Here is a 24,962-nt window from a genome sequence, read left to right as displayed (position 1 = left end):
TCAACGTTAGTAGACATGTTTTAACAGTGTATGGGCAAGTTGTGGCTAGCATCGAAAAAGAAATTAATTGAAGTAAAAGCACTGAATGTAAATTCATCCAAATGCTATCTTTTACATTTAAAAGTACATATCCATTAAAACTTGTCCATCGAATATAGGAATGGACAAGTTTTGATACATATGTAGTTTTAAAAGCATTTATTTTTAACGTTAAAACGTTACATGGAGCTGTCCAGAGCTGAAATCTTCAAAGTATTTCGGCACTTGCCAGCTTCATGTAACGTTTGTGTTTATTATTTTGGGGTGGGTGTGTCGGTTCCCTCCCTAACCCGCCCCCCCTAACCCCAAGGGCACCCCCCAACCCTAATCGAAATCCAAAAGAATGTATTCAATTTGCTGGATATTAATTTGATGAATCTAATTTCGATGGATAGTCTGGATACCAGCTAGCACAACAGTATCAATGTGAACATGTATACCCTCATACAGTTCACCAAGCAAATCATGGGGGTCAGGGGATCAACAAATAATTACATGAGACCAAAGATGATAATCAACAAATAAAAGCAACAACATTATTAATATCCTTTATTTATTGCTACAGCATATACATTAGTCGTACAAATAGGCAAAAACCAGTGTTTCATTACCGCCAGGTTTCTCCCGGCCTATAAAAAAAAATGGTAGGGTAAATACTTAAAACAATTTGTACAAAATCATATATACAGCAGGCCTCCAGGGGGCTCCTCTAATCTCTGCATTCCTTGAACAGTTTATTTAAGACAAAAAATATTCACTTCCCCACAGGTGTATGTCCTTAAAAATATTTATATGTACATGTAGAAAGTATGGAACGGAATATTGGCACAATATACCGGAAGCTATGCAGCCTCCAGTTTCTCGTCAGTATTAGGAAGAATATCGCTTGCGGACCACGCACGGCCTAACATCTAACATTACTTGGGACTAGAAGCTGGAAGATTTAGGATGCATGCAGAGTTAGAAAGCGAAAATGAACCAGCCAAATACGCACTTAGCGGGGGCACAGAACGCCTGACCTTTAAAAGGTGCTTCTGGGATACAGAACTTCTTTGTACAGAATAAGACATGCACAGAGGAGTCCATTACACAGTGAGCTTCATGAAAACAAAGGCTTCCAACCAAATGCTCTGTGAGCCCCTAGCATGCATGGGGCAAGTAATCAATGGTTGGCACAGACAGCAAAAGTAGAATATCGTTAACATTTGTTTGAAACATGAAAAGGTTCAGCTGTTCGAAGGTTGGCTTTTCAGCAGCCCTGGTTGGTTGGGTCAATTAGGTTGATGTAAAATTGATCTGGCATTAGCACCCAGCACATCAGGTGACTAGAAACAAAATCTCAGCCCGCTTTCAAAGCCGCAAGGCAACTGGTTTCTCCAGCTGCCATCTTCCCTCTGCCCCCTTTTTTTTGTCCATTTCCAACACCTCCTCCCTAACCCCACACTAACCTGTGCGTTGCAGCGGTAAAGACCATCGCCGCAACATCACCTTCGAGCTTCTCTGGCCTCTATGAAAAGGGAAGAGGGGCTCCAAACGGAGCCACGTCTTCCCTTTCCAAGGCAGCCTTTTTAGCACAGTATTTTCCGTCATTGAACGGGACGCAGGAGGCGCCCCGTTCTATGACTGAAAATACTTTTCTTAGAACACCCTGGGTTATCGGTTTGGTAGCCCGTGGTGCTAATGGTGTTAAGCCCCGTTCCAAGGGCTGGAACGGTGGTAACGGCCCAGAGCCCTCGTTAATGGCTTCGCTCAGGCTGTTAACTTGGGCTGCTGGGCCATTGCCCTCCATTCCAGCCCTTGAAACAGTGACTTAAGGCCACAATATTCTGGTTTCCGTCATTAGGTTCATGTGTCATGTTCAATGGTCCTTGTGTCTGAAAGTTTTGCACAACAGTATACCTGCAAGTTCCTTCCCCCATAAGTGCATGCATGATTGCCTTGGTCAGTCCAATTTAATTGCATTCTTTGTACCTCTCCCACCAGAGTATGATTGTGAATCTATGAAAAGGCTATCTCCCTAAACCCTGCTGTGTATGCTTTGAGTATTCCCCATGTGCATCTCTGTGTACAGGTTTTAGTACAGTCTCCACTTTTCTGGGCGTCCAGTTTAGGTATACCTGGGCGAGGGAGCTAGTTACATCTGGGTCTCCAATTCAGCCCTACGGAAACTAGGCAGTCTGACATATCTGGGTCTCAAGTTCAGCTCTACGTAGGTTAGGCAGCATGTTGCTACTGGGTCTCCAGTTCAGCTCTAACTGGTTTAGGGAGCCTTGTGCGTCCGGATATCTAGTTCGGCTATCATCCAGTTTAGGAAGGCTGCCATAGTTGAGACCACATGTTGAAACTTCGCCCAGACTAGTGAAACTTTGATACCGGATCGCAGATCCAGGTCACGCCTTGTTTAGTAGTCATACAATGTTATGGTCGTGAGCTGCGGTCAGTGGATTCTCAGAACCCGCCAAGATGCGTTGCTTCAACATTTCGTGGGAAATAAATAGCCCATACTAAAAAGGTGACCAATAAATGGTCAATTTAACAAGCAGGAGCCAAAGAGTGAATGGGCCCAGAGACCTAAAGCTTTCTTTGATTAATGCAACTTATGACGATGCCCATCTCCATCTACAGAGCCGATTGTCCATCTCTAGCTACCCCCACAGGCTGTGCGAGTCCCTCTTCCCTGTTACAGGCTTCTGAACCTACACACAGCTTTAGTACAGGCTACAGATGTTACACTTGTGCGCTCTTTGTTCTTGGAGAACCTCTGGACTTCATTATATTTATTCATGCTTTCTAACAAGAACACTTCATGGCCTATCACATCAGAGTCCAGGGCTCAACCAACCCAGGCTCATGTCCCCCTCCTGTCACCCCACAATAAGTGAGATTTCTCGCTTGCTAAAGCGCAGACCACCCGACATTCAAACTAGACAGGATAAAAAGCTTTCTTGCGACTATCGGTCATCCCTCACCAGTGTAGGAGCTAGTTCTGCAGCACTGTACACTCCAAACACAAAACTCATAGTTGGATTGTTCATGCTGAGGTACCTCAGACCACTAGCACTGGTAACTCTACAAACGTGTATTCATGTTTTGTTAAATTGTGAGTTCACATAAACAAGGTGCATCAGCTCAAAGAACAATGTTGCCTGGGGTTGAAGAAATGCACTTTTAAACTGAATCGGCAGTGCATTAAAGGACCTGGAGCTTTCTTTTAGTATTATTGAGAACAAAACTGATCAGCTCACGTTTATAGATTTAAAAACTCACAGGTTGTTAGCAATGCTCGACCAACTGGTGAACAACCTCCAGACAGAGAAGGATGGGGGATAAGGCGCTAACTGAATGGGTACCGCAAAATCAGTGGATCTCACGAAGGATACATTGAACCGCTAAGGAGGATCCTGGCACAAAGGATTGAAAGTGCAACAATTCAAATATATATATATAAATATGTACAGATCTATATACTACAGCATAGGGCGAAAGGGGAGCTTTGTGCCTGCCTCCAATTGAAGGGACATAATAAGAATTTAGCTTTTATATAGCGCTACAAACCCTCAGGTATCGGAGCGCTGCTTATTATCACCCACGGTGTACGGTGCTCATTTATCGAGCTCGGAAGGATGAAAGGCTGAGTTTGGCCCTGCCGGGATTTTAACCTCCATCAGCAGAGCGCTCTACCCGCCGTACTATTGGACCAGCTGGGTCCTCAAAGGCATGGAAGCATCGTACCTTAGAAATCACTGTAAAGCAACACGCAGCAGCACTTGCTCATGCATAAAGGCACAAACTGACCTGTGAGCATTTTCACAGAAGAGTCTGCCTTCTAATCCAGGACATGGCAAACTCCAATGCAAGCAGAGACTTGGGTCACCATTTGAAAAAGATGAGCTTGTCTTCCATCTTTGGGTGACAAATGGCGCTTCTAACACAAACGCTAATCTTGAACTCTAGCAATCAGGCTACTGTGGACCATGTGATGCTCAACATTGGATGTTTGTTACATCGCTGCCACACAGACCAGTCTTGCCATGCTATATCCCCGAGTGCTCCAATATCATGTCCGCTACAGAGACAGCATGTACCAAGGAAAACAGTTACCAGGTAACAGTACCTCATTCCCCGCAGCAACAAAGGCCATAATGGGTTGGTGAGATTAGTACCAGCAAGAACTTGCTCTTCACCAATCTGTGCTCTGCTGAATCCTCCACGACAAAGACCAAGATTTGCAAGCAAAGGCAATACTATATAAAAACAAATCAGCCCCATCATCTACAAAGGCCATGGGACTTGCTCCTTAACAGCAGCTGGGCGTCTCTTACTGCAGCAATAGATGGCCTTCTCGCCACAGAGAACGCTTTTCCACACCCAGCAGGAGCTCCAATATCCCATGAACCGACAAACGTAGGAATAAACACAGGTTAGACCAGTAAACATGAAGGCCAACTTTAAGCACTTATGCAGATTTAAAAGAAATCGGTTGGTTCCACTCACTGTAACCACTTCCATCCTGTGCCATTCACCCACCCTATACATGCACCCACCCTTTGACAGGTTCCCACCCAATTCAGTGCATAAACCATACTGACAATTAGCACTGCATTCAAAGCGCACAGCTCTTAAAAGGCATCTCCCTCCTCTTGTAGTTCGCCATCAGGCACATCATGTGACATTACTTGGCAAATTGAGCGGTTAGAACTTCCTGTAGCAGGCAGCGGTGTGAACGACATCGACACAAACTAATCTCTACTACTTCCAGTTCCATCCCCTCATGATTTTTGTTCAGTATTAATTATAACGGCATGGTAATTCTACCCACCAATACCCTAAACTGTACATGACACCACCTTTTGAGTTTTGTCCAACCTTCCTTTCTGAGCATAATGCAAGCATAAGTAAACCGGTCTATGAGGAAAGCCAGCTATGCAGTTACCACAGGTTTGTTACGAGACTATTTACACCCCCACATCTGGGTCCATAAAAAACATCCAATGATCATTGGTAAAAGAGGGTGGGGTACCTCCCAATGCTGCCTACAGTCCCTGTTACTGAAGCAGTGCTGGCATCCCGGAAACGTGGTTTACACGCCTTAGTGCAGACTGCACCGACAGTAACATGGTGCTCATTTATGCAATAGGTTTTCTCTGTAGCAAAACATGGGCCCACGTGACCGAGGGGAGAAATGGGTGCTGGCGCTTAGCACATTGCATGCTTAAGCATGCCAGGGTTGGCAGCGCGAACACAGAGCTTCAAGTAGAAGGTGGACCAGTGCTGAAAAGGAAGGGTTGGGGTAGCAGGTCACTTGAGGGTTGGCTGCCTGTAGCCCGTAAACACTCTTTGCATATGGCAGTGGCAAACAGTAGTCAAGGAAGGCACAAACACCATTAATGCGTAATGTCGACGTTTATAATACGCCACAGACCCCTCTGATCAGTTCCAATCCCAGCCATAGGTGGAATCTGTCTGGCAGCTCTTTAACCCTTCATCTACAATAACCACAGAACCCTGCTGTTGGCAGCTTCACAAGAGCGGAGAATGGGGCCGCTGAAAATCACTCTTCACCCACAAATGTGTGAGAGGGCAGTTGGAGGAATTAGCATGGCCGTGCCTTGGGGAATCATTGATACCACCTGCCCTCTTAATGTAAGAAAAAAACATACATATGTACATATCCATGTGGTCTGTTTTGCAACGCAAGCAGTCAGACGCCATTTGCCCAAAAAGCGCAGTTACACTAGTGGGAATACCACACACAGAGCTTAAAAGGACTTTTGGAATGCCAACAAGAGCCTGCAGCCTGGATAATCCTCCACCTTCCAAATTGGCTACATGGATGTGGAGGCAAGGAATCTGGCCACAGAATCATTGGAAGACTGCAATTCAGGAATCAACTTGTTAGTTATTCACACTTTGGCAACATCAGAAGCAACATCTCAGGGCATACAGCCAGACCCTGGATGCCATGGCAACCAAATAAAATGACTTATCCCAAGCCCCACAGGCAGCGTCCCAATCAATTCTGCATAGTCAAGTGGGGCAAAGGCAGCATCACGTTCTAGGCCCCCAGCCTCCTACCGAGATGGAGAAGGTGCTGATCATCAGACACATGTTCCTTCACGTGGCTCTTCCCTGTACCCAAGAATAACCAGAAGGCGCACAAAAAACAGCCATATCTATACAGAAAGGTCCTCTGTTGGATGGGGGCAGAAGAAAACATTACCCTCTACACAAGAGCAGTACCGTTATGCAGTCAAAACAAAGTGTCTTTTCAAGGCCTGGCTTGGAGTGGTGCAGGGATGGAAAGAAGGTTTTGGAGGCTCAGGAGTCATGTGTAAGGCCAATGAGTAGTGCACCCTCTCGTTGTACCGCTGGAAGAGCATCTGATCCAACTTTGCACGCACCAAGAATACTCCAAACAATGTTTTCTTCCCTTGTTGCTGGTACCCTCAACAGTAGTGTCTGGTTTCACTTGAGAACCACCACTGAAGTCCAGTTTGTCTTCACAAGGTCTGTTGACTAATGTGGCTTTCTTTACTATCGAGCTTAAGACCCGGCAGGTCCAGGAAAGGTAAGTTTAGGTCAGAGAAGGACTAGCTCCCCAACATTAAGGTCCAATGCCTTGTGCAAATAAATCAAAAAGAAATACGAATATGAATAAATGATGCAAATAACTGAATGTACCGATAACCCACATCTGGCACAAGGAAGTGTGGCCTGTCACAGTGCAGTGAACACTGTGGCCTGAGCTGGGTTCATGAAATGTGTTGGCCAATGCAGTATAAGAAAAGTAAGAATCTTGGGAGTAGGAGTGGTCTGCTGATCTAGAGATTCTCTCCAGGCTGGTACTGTGGCTCTGTGGCTGTGAAATAGTCCTCCAGGAAAGCCTGCAGGTACTCAAAAGTGGGTCTCTCTTCAGGGTCCTTCCTCCAGCATTGGCACATGAGGTCATGCAAGGACTCTGGGCAGTCGGGAGGACATGGCATCCTGTAACCCCGCTCCACTTGATCAAGGACCTCTCGGTTCACCATACCTGTGGGCCCAAAATATAAAATGGCATTAGGATCAGGAAAGGAAATAATACACACATTACAGCAGAAATCCATGCAGTCTATAGAACAGATGTCAAATGAGGACCTTCATATGCATTCAGCAGCTATCCTCTCAATTCCCAATCGCCAGACGCGTAGGGCAACTCACACAGGTATCATGTAAGTCCAATGTCCTGGGAGTTCCAACGGTTTGATCCCTCAATCGTCCAATGTTTTGTAGTATACACAGACCGTGCCCCTTGGTTTGGCACACATTTCCGGTTCTCGGTCTCTTGTGTGAGAACAATCTCACTCCAAGGATCTTTTCAAACCACCAGATTTTAAAAAAATCAGAACATGCAACTATAGTAGGCATGATGCCGAAAAGCCATTGCTTCAGGAAGGTTTTTTCTAGCATCAGAAATGAGTCACAGATTAACATACTGCCATAAAATACTGAGACGCATCTTCTGCATTTGGAAGGATCTCTGAGCTTACGAGTCTGGTGCAGGTGGGCCAATCCTGTGTCTTCGTGAGCTAAATGGGCTGATTTAGTGCCACCGGGCTTTGATTAAGATTGCAGTCTTCAGGGTTCATTTATGTTTGGGTGTGGTTTCTTTATGAGGGAGGTCATCAACACACTCGTTCCTGTTTGGCAATGAAACTCCAATGTCAAGCTAGCATTCATTACAATGAAAATGATAGTGTATGGTCATGTGGCTTGGAGGAAAACTCTAGGAAAGTGTCTCTGGACCCCAACGCAGTATTCCTCTGCAATCATTTTTGTGGGTCCTTGAATTATTATTCACAGCAATTTAGAAATGTGCTAGGATTGTGAAGTGCAATATGATACAAGTGCACAATGGGTAAATACCTTGGGGAACAAGGGTTGATGGGATCTGTAGTCCAAAAAGATTTGGATAGCCAAAAGGTCGCAGACCCCTGGGTTGGATCACGGACAAAATGCACATTCATGATAATCGCCCAGTCAAGGACTTAATTTTCTGCCTCAATAAGAATGGTCCTCTCGATTGACCTGCCCCACTTCACCTACCTTTCACCTGTGAACCACCTTCGCCAAAGTGGACCTCAATACCCATTATAAATGAATTAGCTGGTCATGGAATTATCCTTTCGGATGTTAGCCCCAGCTACGCCTCCTTCAACATTGACGGCAACACAATTAAGGTGATGCCCGGAGTAAAAACTTTAGGTTTCTACCTTGACACCACCCTTCCACTCAAGAAACAAGTCAACTCCCTAGCAACCTTGACCGCATATACCTACAAACTTATTAGAGCCTGCAGACCATTCCTTTCCGAAACCAGTTGAATCACTCTCGCTAATTAATGAATAATGGCCAAATTGGACTACTGCAACGCCCTGTACTTGGGTGCCAATAAATGCATACTACATAAAATTCAAAGATTTCAAAATAACGCCCTAAGAGTATCCCTAAACATTCCCAACAGAGAGCACATCTCCAACTGCAGAAGAGATGTCCGTTGGCTAAAAATTAACGACAGGATTCTTTTCAAAACAGTATCACTCACTTCCAAGTGTCTGAATAACATAGCACCCCCTTATCTGACAGAAAGAATAAATAAGAGAACGTCATCACATCGTACTAGATCAGCCAATGGTGACCACCTAGAGATCCCCAGGTTCAGACGAACCAAAGCAGGTGGCTCTAGCTTCCCGGTCAAAGCGGCCATATCTTGGAATGCACTGCCCTGAGAACTGAACAACCTTACCTAAAATTCAGACACAATATGCTAAACTGGCTACGAATTAATGACCACTAAGACCTGACTCCACTCCCACACTGACCTCTTCCCAGCTCAGGAATACCCTATCTCTGCTTATTACAAATTGCTAATTAACCTTAGCACCATTGTTTTCACCATTACTTGTCAGATGGTAATCCTGGCCTATTGCTTTACTGCAATTCTTGATCCATTGTACTTGTGACCGTACTGTGTGACCTATATTACCCATGTATCACTGGAACCCGCATTCGGTACCTAAGGTCTTGGTCTATGTTGTAATTATTGTACCTGTTGTAACTAAGCCTTCAGTATACTTGTCTCTGCTGCACCCAGCTACCTAAGGGTTCGGTGCGCATTACCAAATAAAAATGATTTTATCGGTGATAAATATTTCGAATGTTTTCAGGTCATGAACATTGGTCTAAAACCCTATGAGGTTTATGTGGGGGATGTTACCATGAGCCACACGACTTTTCAATTTTACAACTATTATTCCCATCTTGTGCGGGAGTCCCCATAATAATAGTTGCTTAGGAGGGCTACGGCTTTAAAAGCTTTCAGATTTGCAGTTTGTGGTTACTACCACGATGGGGAATGGAATGGCACTAAATGGTGGCCTTAATGCATTAAGAAATGGGATATTTCTGAAAAGTTCAACCATAGCCATGGGACTCGGTAGACAAGATGTAATCGTGCCAAACTGTCACACCACCACCAGGTGGCATGGCCCCGGACCCTGTGGTGCTCAATATTTATTCCCTTACACTTCTTGAAACCTAATGCAGGTCAACAATCCCCCAGCAGCTTTCAGAACCTCCAATCCACAATGTCCAGGATTTCACCAGGCATGCCCCAATGCACTGTGATCCATGTCGTTTTGTTTTCTCAAGCTCTGCCTGGATGTCACCATTACGGTGGAGTCCTGATTAGCAGCACCAGACTTAGTTATTGAACATGTGTGGCTCATTGCAGGTGCCCATTCAATCCCATTGCTACTTTTGGCGCAATGAACCAGGATTCCCAGCACTGCCATGCATATTTGCATGTGTGAAGTTCTATGGTACACTCATGTATTGTTCAAGTTGTGCATGCACCTTCGCTCTGTCAAATTTGCACGATTCTGTTTCTGCACATGTCAGTGTACACCTTTTGCGACTTACAACCACCTTGTACAACCATGGCCTGCTCTTACTTATGCTCCATTCCTAATGTTCTTCCCAGTCCCAGAGTTCTCTGTGGTGCAGTTTTCCAGTGTGCACCATTCCCTCCCTCAGTCCAGTATGGTTTCCCCAACTATTAAGTTGCGGTCCTCCGCTGTTTCCAGAGTCTGTTCCTACTCTTTGCTTTTAAGGTCTGCTATTGTTGCTCTTCATTTGCGACAGCTAGCTGTGTTTCTCTGTCGGCCTGCTCACTCATACCTGTGTGTACCTTTGTGCTGCCATATCAGTTTGCTTTGCAGCACATGTCTTCGTTCCAGTTCAGTAATAAAGCCCAGTCTTGCCTTTAGGGACGTTTCCATATTGTTTTTGGCCTCGTTCTACTTCGCGTGTGCTTGTTTTGTCAAAAGGCAGCAGATAGTCAAGTGCTGTAGAGAATTGTGGCGGATAATGAGTGCTCTACAGTGTTTTCCAAACTCATGAGCACGCTAGTACCCTTTGCTGACTGGTGATCTCCCGCAGGACTCCAGGTTGGTCAGGTTTACCCAATGGTGGTTTTGCCTACTGCACTGTAGCTCTCACTAATAGATTACTTAACCGTTCCTATTGTGCACGTGCCTGTACATTCTAATTCATCTTTACTGCTGCTATGATGATATGATGTTATTTATAACGCGCTTAACACCGAGAGGTTTCTAAGCGCGGACCGGGGATCGACCCTGTGTTGCTCAGTGTCGTCTTGCTTGCAAGGCGAGCACGTTACGCCCGAACCATCCTCCCAAGCTATTCTACTCCTCCAAATCTCCTTAAGTTGCAGGCTTGCACTCCAGTCCAGTCCAGTTTTTACCTCAAATCGTCCAGCAAGTATTGCCAGGCCTTCACAATCCTCGTGGTATTTTATGTGCTAAAGAACTTCTGCTCCGAATGACTAAGTAACAACGTCTCGGCTCTGCCCGATAGCCATTTCTCAACATTGGGTCTACATATACGGGTCTGATCTCATGAAAGCCGGGACTGTGTGTTTGTGTTGAGGAACAACTACAAAAGAATAATAACTAACACTAAATAGAAATATACATTAAATATCCTGGCAAAAAAAGTTGTCAATTGATTAACTCAAAAAGGAACTGATAGATCAAGTACATATCAATACGATATCAGAGGTCATCTGGAAAGGGCATGCAGAAACACATTTTTTCAACATATGTTCCAGGTGACCTGCTCTTTAGCCACATTGCGCATTCTAGGGTTCATTTTGATCTATCGAGGCACTGACATGTCATCCAAACACTGAAGATTTCTATGGCTTCAGGGCCCGAAAGGCTAACAAATGTAATCAAAGACATGATCTGAAATATTAACTGTAAGTGGCCCTTGAAGACATCCGCAGTCCCATGAATGTGCAACAAAGCTCTACGGGCGGCCATCAGGATCCACAGAGTGATCGATTTACACACAGCTGGATGTTGCTAGTAAGATCTTTACAAGCACTTAAGAGGTTCAATGATGACATACATGTCTTCCAAGTTTCTGATTGGCTTTAGAAAAGAAATGGGGATAATCCGTTATGGAATAATTCTACACACTTGGGCTCTGAGAAATCAATCCTAGGCATGCAGAACCTATTGATTGATTTACAGTTAAGAGATGTTTCTGGACGAAATCATACAGCTGGCGACGGGAATAGGTGTTCTTAAAGCCTATTCTTTTCCTTCACACCGGCACCATAGTAAGGATCAGATTGACTAGCGAGGCGTCCATCAAAAGAAATTGTAAGTAACAGAGGATTGAAGCAATACTGGGTTCCTGTGCCTATTCGTTTTTACCTCTAGATCTCCGGCCTGGCTGTATCGTTGAACGAGGCAATAACGTATCCCCTTAACTGCCCCCGCCCAAGAGCGATGGAATAAAGGTAGGCTATTTGGTATATATAAAACACAAGGACTCCAACAAAGCCTGAATGGGTTATCAAAATACGACAATGCTCTAAAAATGAATGTAGAAAAATCTAATAAAGGAAATCTCCTTACACAAGGCATTTCGGTGAGCAAAAGTTGGAGGAAGCAGCAGAACATCCTTACTTGGGGTTTCATGTTACTAACCGACAAAACAAGGCACCCAACAAACATGTGTCCATACAATTAGTTTTGATTACGGTCATTATTTAAGATCCGAGATAAAAGCCTGTACTCAAAAAGTTGGCCCTTGAGCCATGAACAGAATTTTTGATCTGCCGATTACAAAAACAGAGAGGTGGGTATGAAAATACATTCTGGGCTTATCCCAGCCCACACATTAGGATCAGAATAAAATCTTGGGATATTACAAGCTCCTGCAACATTGAGAAAAGATCATTGTATGCCCCAAGTTCTTTTCAAAGAAGCGCCGGCCATGGGTTGCTGTATAACGGGTCAATTAGGGAAGAACTGTGTGGAATTCTTTTTAATTGATTCAGTGGATCCAAGCTTTTTACTTTGAGATAACATGTTTCTTTTTAACCCTGTTTTTAACCTGTTTTCTCTTCTCATTGATCAAATTGATGCTGATTTCTTTAACAAATTGATTGTACTTTGTATTGATTGTGTATATATTTTTCTCTTTTGTTTGTTGTATTGTGGTTTATGGATGACAATGCATTACTTACCGTAAAAGCATTTCTGATGGTTGTATCTGCTTAGATTCACATGCTGGGCATAGGTCCGACAGCCAGTGGTCACTGCGGAGTATTGCATTTTGTTTTTCGTAGTCGAAAAGGGGACGTCGACAAGGCGTGTCTGTAACACTATCCCTCTAGTGACGTGCGTTGTACCCACAATCCCTCACGCGTCGAGGTCCCTCTGTTTGTATTTTTTCTGCCCTGAGGGAGCCTTCTATATGTGAGTGAGTACAGAAAAGAGAGAGATGTAGAAAGATGTCTATGTTCCTTCCATCCGAGCGGGAGGAAGGGTGGGCGCATGTGAATCTAAGCAGATACAACCATCAGAAATGCTTTTACGGTAAGTAATGCATTGTCTTCTGATGTTAGTTAATCTGCTTAGAATCACATGCTGTGCATAGACTAGCGAGCAGTACCCGGAGTTGGTGGTGGGTTATGAGAAGGAACAGTAGAGAAAAGATGTCTTAATACTGCCTGTCCCACCTGGGAGTCCGATCTAGAGTGTGCATCTAGACAGTAGTGTTTTGTAAAGGTGTGCACATAACTCCAGGTAGCCGCTTTGCAGATGGACTCAAGGGGAACATTTGCAATGAAAGCTATGGAAGACCCATTGCGTCGAGTAGAATGTGCTCTTGACTTGAAGGGTAGTTCTCTCTTAGCAAGAGAGAAACAGAGAGTGATGCATTGAACAATCCATCTAGATATAGTGGACTTTGAGACTGCATCTCCTTCTCTTCCTGCTGCCACCGAGACAAAGAACTAATTAGTCTTTCTCAGTGGCCTGGTTCTTTCCATGTAGAACATGACTGCTCTGCGTACATCCAGTGTATGCAGACTTTTTTCTCCCAAGTTGGAAGGGTTTTGAAAGAACGTTGGTAGTTCAATTGACTGGTTTACATGGAATTTCGAGATGAATTTCGGTGCAAACCTTGGGTGTGTGCGTAGAACCACCTTATCTTTGTGAACTGTTACGAAGGGGTCTAGGACAAAAGGAGCCTGTAGTTCACTTACTCTCCTAATGGAGGTGATAGCTATTAGGAAAGCAGTCTTAAGAGTGAGGTCTTAAGAGTTGCCTTGTGCATGAGTTCAAATGGCGAGCCCACGAGTCTGGAAAGTACCACATTTAAGTCCCATCCGGGAGCTGGGTTAGCTATCGGAGGGTGTATTCTCTTTACCCCCTCCATGAAAGGCCTTGATAACTGGTATCTTCCACCACGACACTAAGTTGGGAAGTGGTGTATGCAGAAAGTGCCGCCAGGTGGACTTAAATGGAATTGAACACTAGACCTGAATCCAGTAAATGGGTCAAGTACAGAACAATATGTGTGGGAGAGCAGTCAACCGGGTTGATGCTCTTACCTCTACACCAGATGACAAATCTTCTCCACTTTCTAGAATAGCAGTGGCGAGTATTACGTTTTCTGGCTTCCCTGAGGATGTCCATACATCTCTGCGGAAGTTGTAGATGTCCAAATTCTATATTCTCAGGAGCCAGGCTGCTAAGTTCATGGTCTGAGGGCATGGATGCAGTGTCCTGCCCTTGTCCTGTGACAGCATGTTGTACGGGCAAGGAAGTTTCACTGGGGGAGATAGGGACATCTCCATCAAGTGAGCGAACCATGGCTGCCGGGCCCACATTGGGGCCACTAGTATCATGGTAACTTGTTCCTGGTGAATCTTGTGCACACCTTTGTTGAGAAGGGGAGTCGGGGGAAAGGCGTAAACAAATTTCCCTGACCATTGAATCGACAGACCGTTCCCCTTGGACTGGTTCTGGGGGTACCTGGAGGCGTAACTTTGGCATTGTGAGTTCTCCAGAGTTGCGAACAGGTCTATTTCCGGGAATCCCCATTGCGTGAAGACGTCTAAGACAATGTCTTTGTGCAATCGCCATTCGTACTCTTCGGGCAGGGGGAAGTCTCTGCTGAGTTCGTCTGCTAGCAGATTGAGTTCCCCTGGTACGTGTTGTGACAGTCCATATATTCTGGGACAGCTTGGACAGTCCTGGAGAGTGGGTGCCCCCCTGCTTGTTGATGTAGTACATGGCTGTGGTGCTGTCTGTAAGGACCATCACTGTCTTCCCTTGTAGGTGTTCCTGGAAGGCTTTTAGTGCTTTGAACACCGCCAGTAGCTCCAGTAGGTTTATGTACTTGGATGCTACGCTCGGAGTCCACACTCCGTGAGCAGTCTGATGGGATAGGTGAGCCCCCCCCATCCTGTGAGGGATGCATCCGTGGTTAGAGTGGCCTCCACCGCGGGTGTGGCAAAGGGTTTTCCTATTATCAGGTTTTCCTTTGTCCACCACCGTAGCGAGAGAACCAAGGCCTGCGAGACAACCACTAGATCGTCCCATTGTCCGCTGGCCTGACACCACTGGCTGTTGAGCCACTCTTGCATTGGGCGCAAGTGAGGTACCAAATAAATACACGACGCCATCATTCCTAGCAAGCGCATCGCTTTGTGCACCGTCACCTCTCGACCTGCCACATATTGGGGGATCCGAAACAGCATGTTTTGGACCCTCTCGTTGGAGGGGAAGATGAGGCCATCCTTTGTTCGAATTAGAGCCCCTAGGAATTGTTTGACTTGGCTGGGGTCTAAGCTGGACTTCTTCTCGTTGATGAAGAAGCCCAGTTGGAACAAAAGGTCTACAGTCTTTTGGGTGTTTGAGAAGCATGTCTCGTAAGAATCCCCTGTTATGAGCCAGTCGTCGAGGTAAGGGTATACTGGGATGGATAACATGCGCAGGTGGGCCGCTGCCACTGCCAGTACTTTCGTGAATACCCTTGGTGCAGATGCTATGCCGAAGGGTAGCACTCTGAACTGGTAGTGTTTGCCCTCTATCATGAACCTGAGATATTTTCTGTGCGCTGGCAACATTAAAATATGAAAGTATGCATCTTTCATGTCCAGTGTTGTCATGTAATCTCCCTGTGATAGCAGTGGGATCACTTCCTGTAAGGTCACCATACGAAACTTTTGGGGTTTGACAAACTTGTTTGCTGGGCGCAGATCTAATACAGGGCGCATGGTTAGATCCTTTTTGGATACAAGGAAGTACACTGAATAAATACCTTCCATTACCTGAGATAGAGGCACGACCTCTATGGCTCCTTTTTCCAGCAGTTGGTCCACTTCTTGGAGAAGGATGGCGAGGTGTTCTGGTGTCATGCGGCGTCCCCTCAGGGGGTCTGTATGTTGGGGAACTGTTGAACTCTATACAGTAGCCGCGGGCTACGGTGGAAAGTACCCAGCAGTCTGATGTTATTCCCTCCCATGCTGGAAGAAAGGATGTTAACCGGCCCCCGACCGGCGTTGCATGGGAGGGGACGCAAATCTTCACGTCACTTGGTGGTGTTGGTGGCTTGGGAGCCTCTGGGTGTGGAACCCAGGCCTCTCCCTTTGCCACGGCGTTGACCCCTCTGATTGTACTGGCCACTACTACTCTGGTAGTTGCTGGCAGAATACTGTTGTTGGTTTTGTTGCTGGCGTTGTCCACGAAAAAAGCGCTTATTACCAAATCCCCGCCTGTTAGGGGGTTTTGAAATTTGGTCTAAGGTCTTTATTGTGTCAAATTCTTTTTTCACAATCTCCAGCGCGTCATCCACTGCTCTCCCAAAGAGGTTGGACTCCTCTATGGGTTTATTAATAAGGGACGCTTGTGTTTCCGCCTTAAATCCGGAATTGCGAAGCCAGACGTGACGCTTCAGCAAAATTTCTTGTACCAAAGTGTGGCCAGCCGTCTCGGCTGCATCAAGGGTATTCTTGACGATGCTTTGGTTGACCAGAGAGCCCTCATTAACTGTAGCCAGCAAACGAGTCCTTAGGGGTTCGGGAACTTCTTCGATGTCCTGTTTGAGCTTAGCCCATTGAGCATCAGCGTAGCTTGCCAATAGGGTATTATTATTGGCAATTCTGGTAGAGAATGCTGCAGAGGTGGTGATTCTCTTGGCTAGGGCATACAGCTTCTTCCCTTCTTTATCTGGGGGTGCCTCGCTGGTAGATAGTGGGACTCCTGCCCTTTTCCTGGTGTTGGTCACGACCAGGGAGTCCGGGATTGAGTGACCCTTAATATATAATGGGTCTGATTGAGAGGGAGAGAACAGTTTCTCAATCCTCGGATTGACCCCTCTCACCAATGCAGGAGTGGAAAGAGAAGGTGAAATATGTCTCTTAACTGAGGCAAGGATGGGTATAATTTGGCTAGTGCAGGGTTTTTCCTTGATAATCCTCTCCACAAAATCGGTGTCTGGGGTGACTTCCCCAGTTTCAATTTCGAAATGTGCTGCTGCTTTCTTCAGCAGTGCATTGAAGGTGGGTTGATCATCGACAGGCGAAGGGTTCCTGACTGGTGTAGTTTCAGTAGACCTGATGACTACACTGCTACTGCCTGTGTCTGTCGACCTAGCCGGTGACTGCCAGGGATTTGGGTCGGCCTCGCCTGTGTCCTCCTGGAATCCCTCCTCACATAGGTTAGTTTCATCGCGAAAACCTTCCTCTTCTTGTTGGTCTTCAACATAAGTGAACTCATCTTGCTCCTGGAAGAAGGTGTTTTCTTCAGTGGGATTGTAAGAGTATATGTCCTCCTGTATGGGGTTATAACACTTTTGGTATTTAGCCCTAGGACTTTCCAGGGGTGCCTCCCTTGGTCTCTTGGGTGCCCTGTCTTCTGGGATGGACATGAACCTGTCTAGTTTATCCATACAGGTCTGGAACCTTTCAAAGGTCCACTGAGGTCGGCGAGGACGGCCTGGGAATGAAAAAGGAGTTTCTTCCTCCTGTAATTGTCTGGTTCTGTCCCATAACGTCGAAGAAAGTGAGCCTTCGCCTTCTGAGTAGCCTTCTCGCTGGCTAGGGCCTTCTGTTGGCGTCGGGAACTGGCCTGATCTGTTTTCCGGCGCTTTCGGCGTATCTTTGGCCTTGTGTGTGGTTTTCGGCGTCACACTCGCTGTACATCTCTGGTCGTCCTTAGATGCTATGCGCGCGAGGCTTTCGGCGATCACTCTCTCTTCCGAGGAATCGGTCGCCGTCGCGCTAGGTAACGTCGAGCCCTTGCCCGTCGAGCCCTTGCCCGTCGAGCCCTTGTTGGCAACGTGAGCGCTCTTGCGATGCGCGTCGCCGGAGGTTTTGGTGCTAGCGCCCTTATTTTTGGAATGCCCAGTCGCCTGTCGTGGAAGCGGTGGCGGGGAGGGCTGACGACCCTTACGGTCGGCGGAAGACGCCGGTGGGCCCGGCATCCCCGTTGGCGCTATGGCTGCCTTCGTCTTCGACGAATGCGTGCCGGGGGGTCTGTGCATTGTTTTTCCGTGTGCGTCCTTGTCGCCGGGGTGTTCATCCCCATAAACTGGGCGTGAGCCGGGCTTGACGGGGCCGGGGACCGACAACGAGGAGCATGAACGCTCCTTTGAGAGGTCTACAGCCTCTGTTACGGGGACCGTGTAGTCACTGTCCTGGTCACACTCGGCGGCAGCGGGCGAGGAGTCAGGCCTAGACATGGCGTAGGCCGCCCACCTTTTGACCCTGCGGTCTTTTAGAGAGTTTTGGGCTTTAGTAATTTACAGGCCGCACAGCCGTCCTCTTGGACCGTTTGTGCTTATCCTTCCAGGTATATTTACCCTTGCAAAGCGGGCAAAACCTAAATGGCGTCCTCTCTATAGCTGAGGGCAACTACGACCTCGAAAGAGAGGGAGGGGAAAGAGAAAAGCATTCTTAAAGAGAAGAAAGAAAGACCACAAAACCCCACTCTCCCTACTGTGTATGGCCGGCGAGGCCTGGCCATGTGTTCGGCAGCGCCGAAGGATCCCCTCCGCACGTCCTTCCGTCGAAGATCTTGCTCGGCGGAGAAACAGCTCTGCGTCGAGGGGTGAGGGGGGGATCTACGTTATTGATATTAATGACAAACGACCAAAGGTCGAAGAAACTATTTTGCAATGTCTCTCTAGGAGCTCCGCATAAAGGCGACCAGTAGCTGGGCGGAAAAAAACAATCTGAGGGACCTCGACGCGTGAGGGATTGTGGGTACAAAGCACGTCACTATAGGGATAGTGTTACAGGCACGCCTTGTCGACGTCCCCTTTTCGACTACGAAAAACAAAACGCAATAGTCCGCAGTGACCAGTGGATGTCGGACCTATGCCCAGCATGTGATTCTAAGCAGATTAACAAACATCAGAAATTTTTATTACAAATAAACGTATTTGATGATGATGATTCATATTTAAGTTGATTGGTTGCAACACCTGCATACACTGGAGCTCGAAATTCAGAATGACAGACATGGGACTGGAGTGGAACAGCTTTCCGGGGAGAGTGAAGATTATGATGGGGTATGTTAATTTCCCTTTAACACCATTCAGCTGAATGACACTAGGTTTTCAAACCATACCATGTGCAGATTTATTATTCTGATCAAACAAATTACATAGTTATGAGGGCCTTGGAGCAAGGAAGGGTACAATGAGAACCCAACGGATTTTAGGGGGGTGAGGGGGGCTGCTGACGTTGCTCAAGTAGAAACCTTAAAGTTTTGTTACATGGCGTGTCCCTGGCCTAAGAATGAAGCATAACTGTGTGCACGCTTTGTGAGGAATGCTATCATGCTTAATCAGAGCGATTTCTGGATGCGCCTGATGAGTTAGCTGCAGTTATCTTTAATAACTCCAAGATAAATAAGATTTGGTTTTGAAAGGAACAAGAAAAGACTAGAGTCTAAACGATCTGCAGGTCCTAGTTCAGTTTACCTTTTTTTATGCATCATTATGTTTTATTTTCTGTCAGATTGGCTAGCAACCATGCTACCATAGATTAAAAAAAAGTTCAGCGCGTACAATCCAAATGTAAACATTTCCAGCTGTAAGCTCAGTTTACTGATATGTCCAGCTTTGATCGGGCAAACAGATATTATGGGAAATAATGACTTCCAAGAGAATCAATCGTTCACTGTTGGACATTATTTTTGAGTGGTTTGCTCTAATAAAGTGAGTACGCCGTTGTGTCCCGACAGGATGCCTGTTCAGCGTCAATATCAATTCTATAGGCTCTACGTTCAGAGGACTTGTATAGGATTCATCAAACATCCAGACATGCTAGAACTTCTACAAGTGGACACCACATTGTTTCTTTTCAAAACCTGCAGTGGCTGCCAAACCCGATCTAAACCCCAGCTTCAAAACTGGGTAGCAGCCAAGGTTTGTCCCATGTCTGCATGCAATTTCCCCAGAGTTCTACAGCTGGAGAGCAGACGGTTAATTTTCTCTCCCTTCTTGGAATAGCAGTGACACCATTGTAGTTCACTGACCAGATGATGGACCATGTGTTTGTATGGTTGGTCATTGAAAATCCCTTGCATAGGCTGCTGTTATAGGTAGGTTGTGTCAGACGCTTCACACGTGTGATTTACAGTGACCATCACTGGCATAGATGGGGTGTGGCAGAAGCTTTCATGCATGTGATTTGCGGTGACCATTATTGGCACAGATGGGTTGTAGCAGCAGCCTCACCGTGCGTGGGATTTACAGTGACCATTAGTGGCGTAAATATATTGTGGCCACAGACTCAGGGAAATTGTGCAGGAAAAAGCATAATTTTAGCACATTTCAAAAGATTCTTGGGGAGTAGGATGCGGGATCCTTCCAAACTCTCCTTGATTATTTTAGGGTGCCTCGGGACGCTCTGTCATTGGCACCAATTTGGGGGAATATTTAGATATTCACCAGATATAATTGCTCTAAATCATGAAATTGTATGGACATTTTTCATGTTTTCCTAGAGAAATTGTATGACTTTTTATCCCATTTTTCTAAAAGACTGTGGTGCAAAATGCATGCTTTCAGCACATTTGCTCTGTTTTTGTTATTTAGTCTCAGACAAACTACACCCACACCCCCTCCACCTGAACACCTTGCAATTATTTTGGGAACCATCGCTATGTTCGGTTGCTCGAGTTAATTTGAGAAAACATGTAGGCACCTCCACTGAAAACATTCACTATCCACTATGGCTCAATTTGGCAACCATTTAGAATCTGCAGGCTCTGCCGTAGAACTGTCTCTGTACAGGGCAGTGTTGTGCTGATAAGGAATGTTTAACTTGGGAGGAAGCCCCCCTTGAGTGACAGGTAAGGGAACAGATGTGCGGCTTAGATTTGAGCACCGACAGAAGTTCTGGTCACGGGCGAACGTTGGCTCAGTTCCCAGGAATTTTGTGTTCATCTCTCCAAAGATTCACTGGTAGAGCTTGGTATTTATATATACACACGGAAAAGGGTGTTAAAGATGGCATGGCAAGGATGTGTGCTTTGGGGCTTTCGGACAGACACCAGGTGTGTTTAGCCATGCTTGATAGCGCCATATATAGTCGCTTCTTGTAATGGTTATCTGGATCAAACTTGGCACAGATACAATTGTGACCCATCACGATTCCCAGCGTGAAGAGACATGCAGCTCCCTCATCCCTCCGGTGCAAGCCATTGAATTGGTCTACCTGTGTGGTCACCTGCACCATATTCATAGCATGCCCTTTTTGGCAGTCACCTTTGCCATTGTATGTGATCGGCAGTGGTGGTGCAAGTTTATCCCCGCGCTGGAAACGGGATCATAGTTTCCCGATTGTGAAAAGGATGAAAGTGGTTACTTCCTGAGGAAAAGAAACTACAAAAAGTCTTTGTAGTGCCTCAAACTAGTAAGAATCGTCATGTATCAGGATTTTGGAATTTATGAAACGTGCGATCTTACTTCGCAAACTGAAAAAAACGTTTGGTTCAGGTTACTAAAATACTTTAAAACTCATTATGTAAAAACGGAGCATTTTATAAAATATATATGGCTTTGTAGTCCTGTGATGTATGTTATGCATGAACTGTTTTGCTCCTCAATGCGATGATAATGCAGTGCATATAGATATGTATTGGTACATTTTAAGTTTGCGAAAAGGAGGAGGCCAAAGGTTGTTTGAAGGTTAAAATTGCATATCTACGGCGTAATTTGTCATTTGCCTTTGAGCTACGAAGATTTGATGGCAGTAAAGGTAACTAACTTTGAGCAGGAAGCAAAGAGTGTTGGGTGATGGACCTGTTGTAAGGAGAAACATTCCCCACGGCGACAGACAGACAGACACACACAGTTTGTCCCTCAAAATATCAGGTTGGACCACAAGGTGAATCTCAAACCATAACGAAAATATGCTGCTACCTTGAAAATCCTGCACCATTACTTTTTAATGGGTGGAAATTGTATTCCATTTTGCTCTTCTGAGCAATTTCCGGCGGGAACCAATCATATACTAGTGGATGCTGAACCCAACTTCAAAAGGGAAAAATCCAGCCCAAACTTCTAGGCCATGCCTCCCTTCCAACCAAGAGCATAACCAAACCCTGAGACGATGCACTGTGGCACAAGCATTCCCAAGCTTCCAGTTTGGTTTTCTTGGCGAGCCTCCCTATATGGGTATGGGTATGCTCAGGTGCGCGTCTATGGCCCAGAGTAACTTGGGAACCCAGCTTTATAGCTTTATTGCACTGATGAGGCCCAACTGATCTATTCTGGGCTCCGTTTTCATGCAGGGGACGGGGGAACGCAGCCGCACAGTGCAGACTGGATTTCTCATTCTGGGGAGAGACTCGGTTGCATATGGTCATTCCCAGTTTGTAATGGCTCAGAAACCCAAAGAACAACTAAATGAAATGATACACCTGAGGAAATAAACATGGGGTGGGAGGCGGGGAGGGTCCCTAACCTTTTTATCCTTCCCTGTTTGGTATTCTAAAGTGCAAGAAACATTCATTGGAGAAGACAATCTAGTTATCTCGAACATTGCTTGGTAGTGTGCTGTGTTATGTCGATTTATACCGCACGCCAATACCACCCAGGGGCAGTCTCCAGGAGCTGTGTAGTAAATGAGGCTCTAACTTCTGTGAAGGACACCAGGCTCCATTGAAGCCAATCTGTAGCCTTTCACGTGCACCAAAACCATCAACTGGAGGCGGCTACCACACAAGAAATCCCACTCCAGCATTCTATTAGGACATGGTTGCAGTATTTCTTTCAGATTATACCAGAAGCAAAACAAATGCCGGCTAACAGTGCACAGCTTTGACGGAATGAGCCAGGGGTGGACTGGCCTATAGGGAACTCTGGAGCTTTCCCATTAGGCCTCTGCACCACTGGCCTCTTGTGTGGTAACCTGTTTTATTGCCACATGGTCTCATAGGAAAAGGGTTGGGCTTGCTGAAAGTGTGTAATATAGAGGCCCCTCTGAAAATTATTTCCCGGGCCTCTTTTGGTTCCCAGTCCACCCTTGGAAAGAGCATTCACAGGGTGTCTATGTGAGTCAATACTGTAGAGCAAGGGGCGTAAACTTGCAACTCTACCGAGGTTTTGGGCTACTAGTCCCAGGAATTCCCCCACCAATGACACTGCTGGGCACGGTTGAGGGGAGTTGTAGTCCAAAACATCTGGCAAGTCAAAGGTTGAAGACCCATGCAGAAGAGCGCCTTGACTTCCCCCACTCTGTCCGTTCTCGCCCCTTCTGGGCTGCGCTTGCTCACCTGGATACGGCACTCTGCCTTTTGTGGTAAGCTCAGTTAGCAGGATTCCAAAAGACCAGACATCGGACTTGATGGTAAATCGCCCATACAGAGCTGCCTCTGGAGCGGTCCACTTGATGGGAAACTTGGCACCTAAGAGAAAGAAAGAATGCAAGCATGAGAAGACACACACAGATCAGTGAAAGCATCCACAGCCTGTTGCGCAGTAAAATGAAGAAACCAACAGTTTATACACAGTATGTTTCTACATAACGCTTTATGGCCGATTCATCCCTTTTCTAAACACTGCGGAATACATATTTTGAGTAATTCGATGGTACTTGGATTTATAGAGCTAACACGGCTTAAGGGCTAAGCCGGCCCTGCTAAAATTCAAACATGCGACTGCCGTTTGCACACAGATCTCCGAACCGAGTACTCCAACGCTCACCTTTCTTGCCAGTGCCTCCAGTGCAGCCATATGTGCTGCCTACAATACCGATTCATTCGTTGGGTGTCAAACAAATGTCTGCTATAATTGTGTCGCTGCAATTCTCAGAAACAAGCAACTCGTTTTCTCGTAGAAACAGCTTTGTCGGTTAAGAAATGGCTTGCTTTGCTTATCCTGCCATCTAGTGTCCATTTATGGCATTTACATTTTTTCTCGAAAAATAAAAGGTTGACAGGCTTGCCTGCAAAGTGTGGTTCCAATACAATGCCTAAAGACAGGCCCAGGTAGACTTGAATGATAACAGACTAAACATACGGCGTGAAGGGCATCTTCCCTGCACGCACCTCCATTTTGTTTAAATAACTTTATTAAAAAACAGCAAACTGCAATGCTTGCATATAATGGGAACTCTAGGACGTCGAGCAGGCTTGCAGAATACCACTAGTCTTAATGTTTACACCCTCAGTAATAATGAAGTGTATTAATCTTTGGAATGTTAGGACTATAGTCCTTTGTATTTCTGTTACGTTTTAGAAACTCTAATCCGTTTCACAGGATTCAGACAGAGGATTACTTTAGAAAGGCTTTATTGCACTTCACGTATATTCTAGTCAATGCTTAAGGCCAATTAATACTTTAATGACAATAGACACTCACCGGCAACCTCACACATTCACCTCTGCCCACAACGGACACTACATGGAACACCCATTGGAAGCACTCACCCAGCATTCCAGTAATTTCATGAGCCACAGGCACACATCATCCATGAACATTTAATCTACATTCAATGCCGCCACCAGGGCAAGCACTTTTCATTGTCCTTTCTTTAACTTTCAAGCGGTGCCACATCACATGTCTCTCTAGACATAACATCAAGCTGCAAAAACGGATTCGGCCAAAATGACCGTATCCAATTTACCTTCCCCACCAAAAGACCTAATATTAATATACATACCACAAAAAGTTTGAACTTTTTGTGGTATGTATATTGGGTCTTTTGGTGGGGTAGGTAAAAAAAAACACAACGAAGGCTGCGGGGGTGTCTTTATACTTTATAGTATGGTGAGCGGGGTGGGGTGTTGGAGGTACACCCCGGCAGCTGACCCAAAAGAAAATAAAAAAAGACGGCGCGGCGCCGGTTCCTGATCACTGAAGTGAAAGGGAACTGGCGCTGCAGGGACCAGCAAGACTGAAGGAAAGGTAAGTAGAGGGCTGGGGGAGTGAGAGGGGGTGGGAGGGTGGGAAAGGGGGTAGGGTTTCTTTAGATTTGGGGTTGTTTTACCTTGAATGACCGAATGGGAAACGTACAAACAATTTTGCATTACGTACATTTCTCA

The 24,962-nt window shown here is 45.9% G+C and overlaps 1 protein-coding gene across 9 annotated transcripts in view; it reads right to left on the bottom strand.

Annotated features, from left to right (window-relative positions):
• Positions 1-571: 571 nt before the first annotated feature.
• The window catches only part of SRC (SRC proto-oncogene, non-receptor tyrosine kinase), a 520,693-nt gene continuing 496,302 nt past the window's right edge, over positions 572-24,962 (bottom strand). For all 9 annotated transcript variants that reach the window (XM_069652377.1, XM_069652381.1, XM_069652378.1 and 6 more), the window contains 2 exons: positions 23,193-23,324; positions 572-7,069 (listed from right to left, as the gene is read on the bottom strand). In XM_069652377.1, coding sequence (XP_069508478.1) covers positions 6,861-7,069; positions 23,193-23,324 — 341 coding nt within the window. In that variant the 3' untranslated portion in view covers positions 572-6,860. The remainder of the gene's footprint in view (positions 7,070-23,192; positions 23,325-24,962) is intronic.

The sequence above is a fragment of the Ambystoma mexicanum genome, chromosome 3p, assembly GCF_040938575.1.
Source record: "Ambystoma mexicanum isolate Mex_15411 chromosome 3p, UKY_AmexF1_1, whole genome shotgun sequence".
Taxonomy (NCBI): Eukaryota; Metazoa; Chordata; class Amphibia; order Caudata; family Ambystomatidae; genus Ambystoma; species Ambystoma mexicanum.
The sequence above is the reverse complement of the archived record's forward strand: the minus strand, read 5'-3'. Positions and strand labels throughout refer to the sequence as shown.